Below are 12437 nucleotides of genomic sequence, written 5' to 3'. Positions count from 1 at the left end.
TTCACTACTTACCAATGCAATATGCTTGTGACAGTGAGACATTCTCCTTGGATAAAATATTTTGTTTTGTAATATCATACTCTGGGTTAAGTTCGGTCAAGAACTCAAACACCATGTTTCTTTCAACCTGTTTCCTGTAGGTCTCTACATCGTTAGTGGTGTCCCAGGTTACAGCTTCTATCAAGTCTATTTCTTGACACAAAGACTTCAGTGTTGAGAAGTATACAACTAAAGGTTTCTCCCCCTATCTTAAATTCTTCACATCACTTCTCAACTTGTAAGCTCTAGCCACATTTAATTTTTGGGAATAGGTTTCTGCAACACTATCCCAGATTTCCTTTGCTGAATTCATCCACAAATAGTGTTGGCTAATCTGTGGTTGCATTGAGTTCACAAGCCACTCAATAACATTATAATTCTCTTGCATCCACTTCTCATAAAGATGGATCATCTTTTGAGGGAGCCTTCTTGCTCCCGGTGATAAAACCCCGCTTTCCTCTACTACAGATATGAATCCTTACCGATTGTGACCATGCCAGATAATTAGTTCCTTCCAGCTTGACTGTGGTTACAGTCAGTAAAGATTCAACAGAAGCTCCCAGAATCTGTCCGAATTCAGCAATATTCTTGTTTTCAATCTCTGAGGAGTTCAACTCTTTAAACACTTCAAAAAAGATTTCAGCCAATTTCAAAACAAAAACACCGAATGAGGATGAATAAGGACAGTGTTAAGCTTGCCTCAAAGCAGCAGTATCACAAATCTGAGAACAGAAGTAGCACCTTGTTGACTACACGGGACACCAACCAACTTGGTTCGGCCTTCAAGAAATAAAATCAGAAAACCTCCAAACACTGAGCACCCAGTCCAGGCTCCTTTTCTAAACAGAAATTCAGGTATTGACCAAACAGTACCCCAAAAGGAGCAGAGAACAGTCCGTACTGGTGAAGAGGCCTTTTTACAAACACACAGTTGGCAGTAGAGAAGACCACACTGTCAAAAATAAAAACAGCCCAAAGAACAGTCCGTACAGGGGCCCAAAAACAGTGCAAGGGAAACAATAACCAGCAATACTGATTCCTGAGGTATTTCAGCTACTTGACAGTCCAGAAAAAAAATATGAAACCAACCCAAAATTTTCTGGGCTAAACCAGACGAAAAGAACAGCCGAATAGTTGTACTGTTTCCAAAGAAACTTCGGACACTTCAACAGTTCAGAACAGTAAAAACAACCCAGAAACTACTGAGCACAACTTACAATCTCTGATTAAAGCTCTAAATCAGAAGCCGACCTGTTTTCTCTGATTCTTCCTGGTCACCGGACCACTCCAAGAGATTTGAATTTTGGGCACCTTCTTCAATCTCCAATGACCTCCAAGAATCAGGCGACTCAAGCTGAAGCTTCCAGCCCTAGAACAACTCTCATGTAGTCGGCTGGACAACACCTACATGAGAGCCCAAGCCAAGTTTAGGCCTGCTCTAATACCAAGAAGAAAAACAGTCCTTGAGAATAGAGGACTGTTTAGGATAGATGCAGGAATCAAAAGAAAACATCAGAAAATACTTCTTCTAAGGAAGAAGATGGCGGCAATAATGGTTTAGAGAGAGAGAGATTCGAACCTTAATCTCTCCTCTTACACCATAACACTGTTTTATTAAGTTAAACTTGAATAATTTACAAAGAGGCCCTTAGTTGGGCAAGAAATTAAAAGAACATAACATAGGAAGAATGGGCCCAGAATAAGGCCCACTACACAAAAGAATATAAACATATGAAAGGATAGACAACCTATGGGCCATTCGGTCCATCTTCTCTACAAAAATGAAATCAAACATATAAAGCATTTTCAAGCATGTAAAACCTACAATCTCTCTTTTTCCTCAATTGCATTACTTAAAGTAGATAAAGTGATGTAAAACATATTGCATTCCTGATTCTACGAGTCACCTTTGTACCATGCCCCCCACTGGAGCAAAGTAGAACCCCTCCCCACCCATTTGCTAATGTTGTTCATTCATTCATTCTAATAAAATATCTTCTTAAAAGGCAATTAAAATTATAAAATCATTATTTTTTATATGAGAATTAAGAATTTAAAACCCTAACATGGACTTGTTTGGGCTTGCCTCAAGGGGCGTGGTCGGAGCCCCCGGTCCGACAGCTAGGTTCAAAAAAAAGCAAAAAGGCGCATTTGAAAGCATTACATCTAAGACCTAGGCAAGGTGCATACCCTAAAATGTGCCTCAGGTATATGCCTAGGCGTGCTTGAGGTGGTGCACCTTTTAAATCACTGGTTGGGCCTTGCACTAATGACCTGCCCTGAATTTATCATCATAATTGTAACACAGGTTGCACTCCCATCATGCTTGCATTTTGGCCCATGTGAGATGCCTTAGAGGTACTAGTAGGCCTGGTCTGATTGCGGTCTTCACCTAGGTTGGTTCTATTTGTGGTAAGTTCTCAAGGATGGGGCCTTAAGGCTGAGTAGCTTTCTTGAGTCAATACCTTTTTTCTTCATATTGATGGGCTAGGCCAACCACCACCATGACAAATGCTAGTTGCATGGCCTTGACCTTTTGTCCGATGTCTTCCCTTAGTCCCCCAATCCTAACAAGGTTTTTTCTACCCAACCATGCACCTGGTTTGTAGTTGTATCTTTAACAGTTCTCACTCGCTTTAACTTTGAAAGGGCCCTGATGGACCAAATTGGATGTAGAGTGCTTCCCTAAAATTTGGCAAGGTCACTTGTGGACGTGACCGGCAGAACCACTAAAACTAGAGAACTGCCTCTATGTTAGGATGGATGGAGGTGATAAGGCACACGTTAATGCCTGGGTATTTCAATGCATTCAAAGTAACATTTAGCCTTTCCAAGGGATGGGGTCCTAAACTATGTATATTGGAAAACCTAATTTGGCAAGCCTTCACATGGCTAATCTGAAGGTACACAAGTTCCCTTGGATTGAACCTTCATTATTACTATATCAACTCGAGTTAGGTGGAAGTTTCTCACATTGAGTCACAACTGCCAAGAGAGTCTCCTTGCTCTCCTTGAGGTTGTTGGCCACCTTGTGCATGCTCAACTTCAATATGATTCATTCTTTCCTCCATGGTCGTGATTCAACTTTTTGGCATCTCTAAATGTGAGCTCTGATACCAACTTGTTGGGTTACTGCCCAACTCAGGTGTTTTTCAAGGGAAACATTTTCTTGGTTGGAACCCGGTTCAGCATGTAGATCGCAATCTCTGATGCGTGTCCGCAAAAGGATATGGGTAACTCTAAGTGGACGAGGAGTGATCCGACCATATCTAATAAGGTCCAATTTCTTCTCTCTGATACACCATTTAATTGTGGTGTAGCAAGAGGAGCAGTTGTGATATTCACCTCCTCGATCTGATTGAAGGGTTTTGATTTGTCTCCCTAGCTTAAGTTGTCATGTGATATCTTAACTAATCATATTAGTAGCAGTGTTTTAAAACGCGGAGGCGTGACGCAAGGCATTCCACTACCTAGAGGCATGAGGCGTAATCCTCCTGAACACAAGGAGGTGGGTTATGAGGAGGATGAAAAGGAAGGGGGGATCTCATTTTTTCTATATTTTAATAAAAATCTTTTATATTAAGAAGACTCGCCGAAGTGGAGCAAGACCCCCCCTAACTCAAAAATACAAATTGGGTTGCATCGAAAGGGGGCGGGGGGGTGCCCAGCCGAAGGGACAGGGTGCAAACCATTTTCTTTCCCCTTATCTTTTCTTCCCTTCCCTTACTTTTCTTTCCTTTCCTTTTCTCTTTTTTTCTTCTCTTTCCTTTCCTTTCCTTTCCCTTTCTTTTCTTTTCCTTTCCTTTTTTTCTTCTTTCCTTTTTTTTTTGTATTTTCATATCAGATGTGCATGAGGCGCAAGAAGCGTACGCCTCATGAGAAAAGCGCAAAAGGCGTACGCCTGTTGCACCTGAGGTGTACGCCTCAGAGGTGTCAGCGCCTTTGGCATACGCCTTAGGGTGTTTTGGGAGCGCCTCACACGCCTTTTAAAACACTAATATTTAGTAATGGGCCTTTTAAAACACCGATTTGGGCTTGAATATTGTATGGCGTGGGACCCACAAAGGTCTCACACAAGTCCATAAGGGTTCGGCCCCACCTCTGGAAGAGGTTAGGCCAAATTCACTGCTCAGGAGTAGTGAACCTCCCAATCAGCTTGGGCTCAATTTGGGGCCTTTGAGCCCAACATTTACACATAAATGATCATTGGATTCAACCACCCTACGAAGACCCAAGGATAATGGACTTATGTAAGATAAAGCTCATCAGGTAGTCTGCCCTGTAATGGTCTCTTATTACCTAACTTCTCGGTCCATAATCATCAAAACACTGCCTATAGGGAATGACCTCTTCCCTAACTATAAAATGCAGTGTTGCACTATCTTCTTAGATGGATCCCGAGATTAAAACCTTTTGCAAACTTTTTTTATAAAATAGAAATGCATTTCGCAAATCAGATTTCAAATACAATTGAAATCTACTGCCGACGGTTTAGGTTTCCATCAAAGAGAGTGTAAACCTTGATATTCACTTTGTCTGACAAAGGGGCCGATCCCATCACTATGATTGCCCACTCAGGTAATTTCCTAAACTGTCCCAACATACTTAGGTATTTGACCCATGATGGATCTCACCAGTTGGCATATCAAAGACAATTTAATCCAAAACCTAGTGCAATATCATAATCAAGTCTAGGGTTAAGTGTAACTTTTCAGTTTTGCCCATCTATTGATGTGACGCGTATTGGGAGCAGCAGCAGCAATGATCCGGTGTTCTCATCCTATCCAATTCGGCAGCAACAGTCTTATCCATTCAGCAGATTAGATTAGACTATTTTGTTATCTTATCTTATTAAGTTAGTTGATTAGATTAGATTATTTTATTAGATTAGGATTAAGAGAGACTTATCTTATCTTATCAGTCTTATCTTATCAAGATAGAGTTGGAGGTCGCCCTATTCAGCAAGGAGTCTCCCTAAGCGCATGACTCTTGTAATCTCCTATTTAAGGAGCCACTATTATTGAATAAAGGCATCCTGAATTTCAGTCAAAGAGAAGAGTAAAGGAGAGTTAGGGTGATCTCTTGGACAAATCACCCCTTAGGTCGCCACGATAGGGTCAGCACGCAATGGGAGGGGCAAGGGGAAATTAGAGGTTCTCCCCGTGGACCGACCCGTGACGAGATCCTACGCCCGGGCCCATAACATCTATCTCCAAGGTTCAGTGCATATCCGGAAATTGGTCTAGGTTCAGTGTTTCTTCCGAACACCCACTAGCTATGCTTGGGGTCTAACCGTAGTAGCTGAGACAAGTTGCTCCAATAATTCAGCAGCACACCAATGTCAACCTTGTTGGATAAACTTCCAGAGTCTATTCAATGGTTGAGAACATTCTAAACTAACACAAAGTCTCACAAGTGTCTAATTTAAGGAGTAATTCACAAAAACACATCAATTTGAACATAAAACAAAATTACACTTTATCCATTTACCGATAAATGTTTATGTACATCAATCTGATTGGAGCTAAGAGCATACATTGTCTAACACAATTTAGATCTTATAAATTTCATAACTAACCGCGAGTTCTTTGTGCCTGAATAACTGTTTTCAGATTCTCTTATGCATCTTGATAGCAAATTCTATCAATTAGACCCATGTGGCCTTCTAGAATATAGTTGGACAATGAAACTATGGAAGTCCAAACATGCATGTATAGAGCTTCAGGTCCTTGTTGGGCCTTTTGTTCACCCAGGCCCTACTCTCCTTGTATGGGCTGAGTGCTATCTACTCGAGTTGTAACATGTTACAACTATTTGAACAGATGGTTAACACCAAAGGGCAAAATTGGGTTTTCAAAATAATAAACAGGGAAATTGATGTTGTATGCAAACAGAATGTGCGGACCACTAACGGGGAGGGATAGTATGTGTCTTGTTACATCACTTAATAAGGGTATTTAAGTCATTTCAGAAACCAGAAAGGTGGTTTGAGTATTTCTCAGAAACCACAAGAGTAGTTTAAGTATTTAACCCTGTATACAATGTTATGAGTGGTGTTACGAGGGTGTCATTGAGGGTGTTTTTATATTTACAATGTTATGAGTGGTGTTAGTATTTTTCTAATGGACTTTTATGATCTTATAAGACACGATCATTCTCTTTCATCTTCAATAATAAAGCCACTGCTACTAGTTTTTAGATTTCTTTTTCTGGTTTTTTCTTGTTAAGTGGTCATGAGGGTATTTTTTATAAGAGGCGTTCATTTTCTTGTTGAGGGTGTTTTTATATTTACTTTTTATTGTTTTCTATTTATTTATTTGGAGAGATTATCTTCCCGAAAAATGCAGTGAATTGCAATCTATTTATAGGATGTTAATTCATTGTTTCTTTATATCATGAATCCTAAGACAGGATAAAAATATTTCTTTCATTCTGTTTCAGGTTATATTTTGTTAAATTTGTATAAAGACTTCATTAAGTAAATGTGAACTTCCAATAACTCAACTTTGGGGGGTTGACTTGAAGGAGTCCAATTTAGTAGGGGAGAGAAGCATCTATAGGGAGTCATTTGGTTTGTGCCTGATGACTGGTGACAGATTTAAATGAATAGGATGCCCGATATAAAAAATGTACGAGTGGAAGTAAACCGGTTCTTTTTTTGTTTGTTGACTCCAACATGTCATCTAACATGCAGGGCTACCTTGATCCAGAGTACTTATTAACGCATAAGTTGACAGATAAAAGTGATGTCTACAGCCTTGGAGTTGTATTTCTTGAGCTCTTGACAGGGATGCGACCAATATCACATGGTAAAAATATTGTTCGTGAGGTACTTCCCTATATACTTAAGACTCAGCTTTCTTATTAGACATTCTTTTAATGATCATTCGTAATTTATAGTTTCTGGAGTCACCTTGCGTTTATATGAATATAAACCATTTGGTTTTCGACTTGAAATTCTCCAGCTTTACTACACAGATACCTTTCTTCCTGATGATTGATCACTAGTTAACTGGTCTATAATTGAAATAACAAGGATCATAATTGGATATAACAAATTCCATTAAGAAAATTTTCAGAAAGAAAAACAAAAAAGACAAGAAAATATGGCATTTCAGGGCTTAAAAATAACAATTTGTAACAGATTAGGCTTGGTTTTAAAAGATGCTGAGGCAAGGCTGTGAGCAAGGTTCAAAATATCGATACACCTTGATATGCCGAAAGGGGTTAACGATACTTTGAACCTTGCACTGTTTTTTAGTTTTTTTTTTTAATTTTGAGTTTGGGCCTATTTTAATTATTAAAAGCAGAAGTTTCTTAGAATCTACATTATTAAAAGTGTGAGTGATAGTGTGGAACTTTTGTTTGACTAAAATACCCCAATTTTTTTATTTCATCTCTCTCTAATTGTAAGGATAGAAGTGTAATTTAAACAACCACTTTTCTCTTCATTGAAATCCCTCGCATTAATTCCTTTACTTAGGGTATTAATTTTCAATAACATTCATTAAATATTGTTCTTGACTAGAATACCCTTGTTTTTGAATTTAGCCCCTTTCTAATTGTTGAGGGCACAAAATGTAATTTTAACTACTATATTTCTTCTCATTTAATTCCCTTGTTAAGTTTCATATTTTGGGTATTAACTCCCATTTTTTCTTTGAATCCTATATGAATTAGTTATATTAAAGAAAAAAATGTAGCACATGATGATAGAAATAAAAGACAAATTTAAAACCAACTCAAAACTGGATTTGTTTTCTTGTTTGGTGGCGAGTTAACAATAGAATCTTTTGGGTCAAATGTATTGACCCTAGGTGTCATAATTAAAAGATAATAAAAATTTAAAAAGATAAAATCATGCAAAAGTATAAAAAATACAAAAAGATATTGTAGAAAACATTTAAGCAAATCTCTATTATTGTATATTCATCATATTAAACAAAAATAAGTGTAACAAGTATGAATAATTTTTATAGACATAAATATAAAAATATTATAGAAAGTTCAGTAAACATATTATTTCCTATCATCATCATCATCAAAGATTCTCACGTGCAAAGCATGTGCACACTTATTAGTCTTCAAAGATATTGTGATACAGTAATCAGATTGGTAAAAAATGAAAATATAATAATACTGTTCAATTTTATACATTTTTTAGGAAATTTCCCCGTATTTTTTTAATTTTTAATAATATGTTTGTGGTAAAAAATTTTGTAGATACATAGGTTATGAGCATAAACCAAGGTAATTGGTAAGTTTTTTATTCATTGATTTGGTTAAAGACTAATTATTCTTACACTTATAAATTTTGTCATAATACAACACGATATAAGAATTTTTTTTTTTAATTTGACACGGATAAAAATAAAATTGGTCTATTACATTAAGCATCCAGTTCAGTTCCGTGTCAAGATGGCATTGAAGGGTCTAAGTACTGAATTCCCCTAGAGAAAATTATACATAGGCTGTGGGTTACTTGGTTTCTAGTACTTTAAGTAGGTGTATCAGTATGAAAAAGATAAGATATTATAATATTGGGCGTATCATATTGAGATTTTGAATTTTGGCCTTGAGGCATATGCACCAAGGCAAAGTGGAGCCAAAACCACCTTCTCTCAACACCTTATTTTCACACCTCATTTGGGCGTGTTATAGTTTAATAAAACTTTAATTCTGTGGGTCAAAAAACAAACAAGACAATTTAAAAAATCTCTCAAATCTTTTTTTAATCCAAAAATCACTTTTCTTTTCTATACTTAATACATGTACTTGGAATGACATATTAGGGTTTAATCCAAAAATCACTTTTCTTTTCTATACTTAATATATATACTTGGAATGCATATTAGGGGCCAGGTTCTGTAAAAGAAGACTTAGTAGTCGTTAGGGAGTGCTTATCCTACTTGGTGAAAAAGCCTTTCTTTCAAATGGAAGTAATATAGGTATTTTGAAATTTACGTAGTGGGCCAAGACAGGCCAGAAACGCAATGAGCCTTCTTCAAAAAGTGCTTGATAAAAAAGACAAATCTTGAGTTTTGAAAGCCTTGTTTCCTGAAAAAGCACTTATTTTCCAAATGCATATAATTTATTGGTATGGTCCTAATCTAAATGAGCGTTTTTTCCAGTAAGTTTTTAAAAAATCAGCACTCCCAGATACACATCATGGAGAGCATGCCTACCACGGTTTGAACCTGTGCCTCTTCATTCCTCAATGTAAGGACTGAGGAATGTCTTACAACCATTCTCAGGTTCACCCATTACACGTGACAATGGGTTTTTAAATCATAAAATAAATAAAACAAAATTTCAACTCTTTATCCACTCTTACAAGAGGGGGTGTAACTTGGGCGGGTCCAACCTGAGCCTGACCCAATCCAACCTGAATTTTTGTATGGGGTTGAGGTTGAGTTTTTTAGGCTGCGGGCTGGGCCTGGGCCAGAAAATTTGGGCCCAACCCTAACTTGGGCTGAGGCCTCAGGTAGCCCAAGCCTACCTGAAAAAATACATACATATGTGCCTTATATTTATATAAAAATATCTGTTTTCTAATTATGTATATGTGTATGTATTATGCATAGGTATATTTTTAAATAAAATTTCTACATATTTTCAATTAATTATACTCTTAAATTGGGTCATAAACTCCGATAAAAGATGACTACGTAAAAATATATACATGAATTCTTTTGACCTCAACCAACCCACCCAAACCCAACTAACTCAATCCAGCCCAACCCAAGTTGTGTTGGGTTAAGTTTGGTTTGGGTCTGAGTTGATAAACTTGGGCTTAACCTCAGGTTGGGCCAGGCTTGAGCCCAAAGTTTGCACCTTTAGGGTTGGGTTTAAGTTGACCTTCAACTCGACCCAACCCGCCCAAGTTGCACCCCTACTTACAACTTACAAGCCATCTGAAAAGTATGCATTTAAAAAATTTAAAAATTATTTTATATGGAAAAGTAGATTATAATATACATGGATTAAGTAAAAATATTATAAGTATAAAATAAAATTTCAAAAGCATGGGATTCATATTGAAACAAATGTGTGTGTGTGTGTATGAGAGAGAGAGAGAGAGAGAAATAAGTAAATATATAAATTGATTATGAAAAATAAATTAAATCATAAAATGTAAATAAGTTACAAACAAAGAAATAAAATATATAAATATGTGAATAAATTAATTACAAAGATTACTTAATTTAGGTAGAGAAAGTTATAAACAAATATAAAACAAAATACAATAAAATCTAAAAAATATAGGATTCATGTTAAAAAGAATATATATGTAATAAAAAGAAAATATATAAATTAGCTATAATGGAAATAAATTTTACTCCAACATACATAAAAATATAATAAATATATATTACTTAAATATATATGAATTTTATATTGTATTTATGTATACATAAAATTAAAAATTTACACACACATACATACATACAAACACATACATGTATAGTTGTATACTAATGTATACATCCATATATAGAGACATAAAAATTATATATATTTTGAGGCTTATGCCTGGCCTCCACCTTTAGCCTTAAGGCTGTCAACAGGTCAGGTATGGGTTGGTTCTAGGTAGAACCAGTCCCGAACCCATTATTAATCGGGACAAAAAAATGCCCCAATTAATAGTCAAGTCCCATACCGAAAACTGTCACGATCCTGATTAATAGTTGGGTCTTACCCGATAGACCCGATTATTCTGAAAACTATTTTTTATTTATTTAAATAATAGCTTAAAACGTAAGTTTTGATTACATATTCTTAATAAAAATGATAGAAAAATACTAAATTGTTTATATGTTAATAAATTAAACATTTTTAGCTAATATTTTCTATCAAATTTACCATTTCAGACATGAAATTTAATAAAAATTATAATAAAATTAAGAAAACATTATATATTTAACAAAATAATCAGTTTGGAACAAGCAAGAACCAGAACTGACCTGATTATTAATCAGGACAGAATCATGGAACCAAAACCAACATAGTCTATTTGATCTGGTTAGGGCAGTCGGGCATAACCGACCCATTAATCCTAGTTAAAATTTTCTGATTTGTGTGTTAGACAACTTCCCATTGAAATATGGTACAATAATGGTCAATTTGGTTTAATCAACAGATGGTCCATGCATACACCATACTACATTAACATTATTCTGTCCTGTCATTTACCATTTAGGAAGACAATATAAACCAAGCAGTTTAGTTGTCTTTTTTTTTAATCTTTGCATGATGGACAGATTTTCTGTTGCTTAGACATGTTCTATCATTGCAAACCGTGGGGTGGCTCAGTTGGTTAGTCAGCAGAGAGGGATTCGAATCCTGTTGCCACCAACTTTGTGGAGTGGAGGGGGTTATGATTGTGGTGTTTATTAGCTATTCAATGCACAAACTGCAAATGGCTATAAACATAGTATGAGAACGGTTGTGTGAGGACTGAATCCTATTTAGATTAATACATACACAATTTTTGCATCTTTCATCATCATAGAAAAGTTACATCATTCTATATTCATTGTTTGCAGGTTAATGTGGCATATCAGTCCGGTATGACGCACTCAATCTTAGACAAATGCATGGGTTCTTATCCCTCTAAATGCATAGAAAAGTTTGTGGTTTTAGCTCTCAAATGTTGTATGGATAAGCCAGAAGCTCGGCCTTCTATGTCAGAGGTAGTCAGGAAGCTAGAAAGCATACTTCAGATGTTGTCAGAGTCTGATACGATGCTGTCAGAATGTACATATCCAAATTCTGGTATTTCAGCACCACCATCTTCACTGACATGTGTCACAAGAGACCCGAATTTGTCTTCTAATGTTTCTGGCAGTGACCTTGTCAGCGGCGTCATACCCACCATCAGACCTCGCTGACATAAATGTTCTCATGTGATTGCTCCTTTTATTGGTATATATACCGTTGCTTAATTGGGAAAGTCAATCAAGTCCCCATTCTGATTAAAAATTTCAATGTCAGTAAAGAGATAATGTATTCATATCAGAATTCGTATTCAATGAGAATTTTCTGAAACCATGAATGAAGATATGCCAAGTCGTTCCTTTTTTATGGAGTCCATGTCCATCGTTCTCTTTTAACTATAAAATTTATTGAGGTCTTATGTCCACGGTCCACCCCCTCGTAGACAACTCTCCATATAAAATAAACAAGGAAACTCAAAATCACACCAGATCAAGGTTTTGTGGACAATAATTCTCAACCAACTCTAGTCAATAGTCTTACTCTTATCCCAAATATGTGGGGTTAGCTGCAAATTTCTTAAAAGAATAAATAACTAAATAAGTACAACATACACCAAATGAATAGAAACCATTACAAAATCTCCCAACACCTCAAACTGTTTTCTTGGTACATTGAGTGGT

At 36.3% G+C, this 12437-nt stretch overlaps 1 protein-coding gene across 11 annotated transcripts in view; it reads left to right on the top strand.

The window, feature by feature from the left end:
- Positions 1-12102, top strand: part of LOC104588376 (putative LRR receptor-like serine/threonine-protein kinase At1g06840) — an 89009-nt gene extending 76907 nt beyond the window's left edge. For all 11 annotated transcript variants that reach the window (XM_088897645.1, XM_010246276.3, XM_088897640.1 and 8 more), the window contains 2 exons: positions 6734-6868; positions 11586-12102. In XM_088897645.1, coding sequence (XP_088753771.1) covers positions 6734-6868; positions 11586-11930 — 480 coding nt within the window. In that variant the 3' untranslated portion in view covers positions 11931-12102. The remainder of the gene's footprint in view (positions 1-6733; positions 6869-11585) is intronic.
- The last annotated feature ends 335 nt before the right edge of the window (positions 12103-12437 follow it).

The sequence above is a fragment of the Nelumbo nucifera genome, chromosome 2, assembly GCF_055504915.1.
Source record: "Nelumbo nucifera cultivar China Antique chromosome 2, China Antique-T2T, whole genome shotgun sequence".
NCBI lineage: Eukaryota > Viridiplantae > Streptophyta > Magnoliopsida > Proteales > Nelumbonaceae > Nelumbo > Nelumbo nucifera.
Note: the sequence above shows the minus strand (reverse complement) of the source record. Positions and strands in the feature narration are given on the sequence as shown.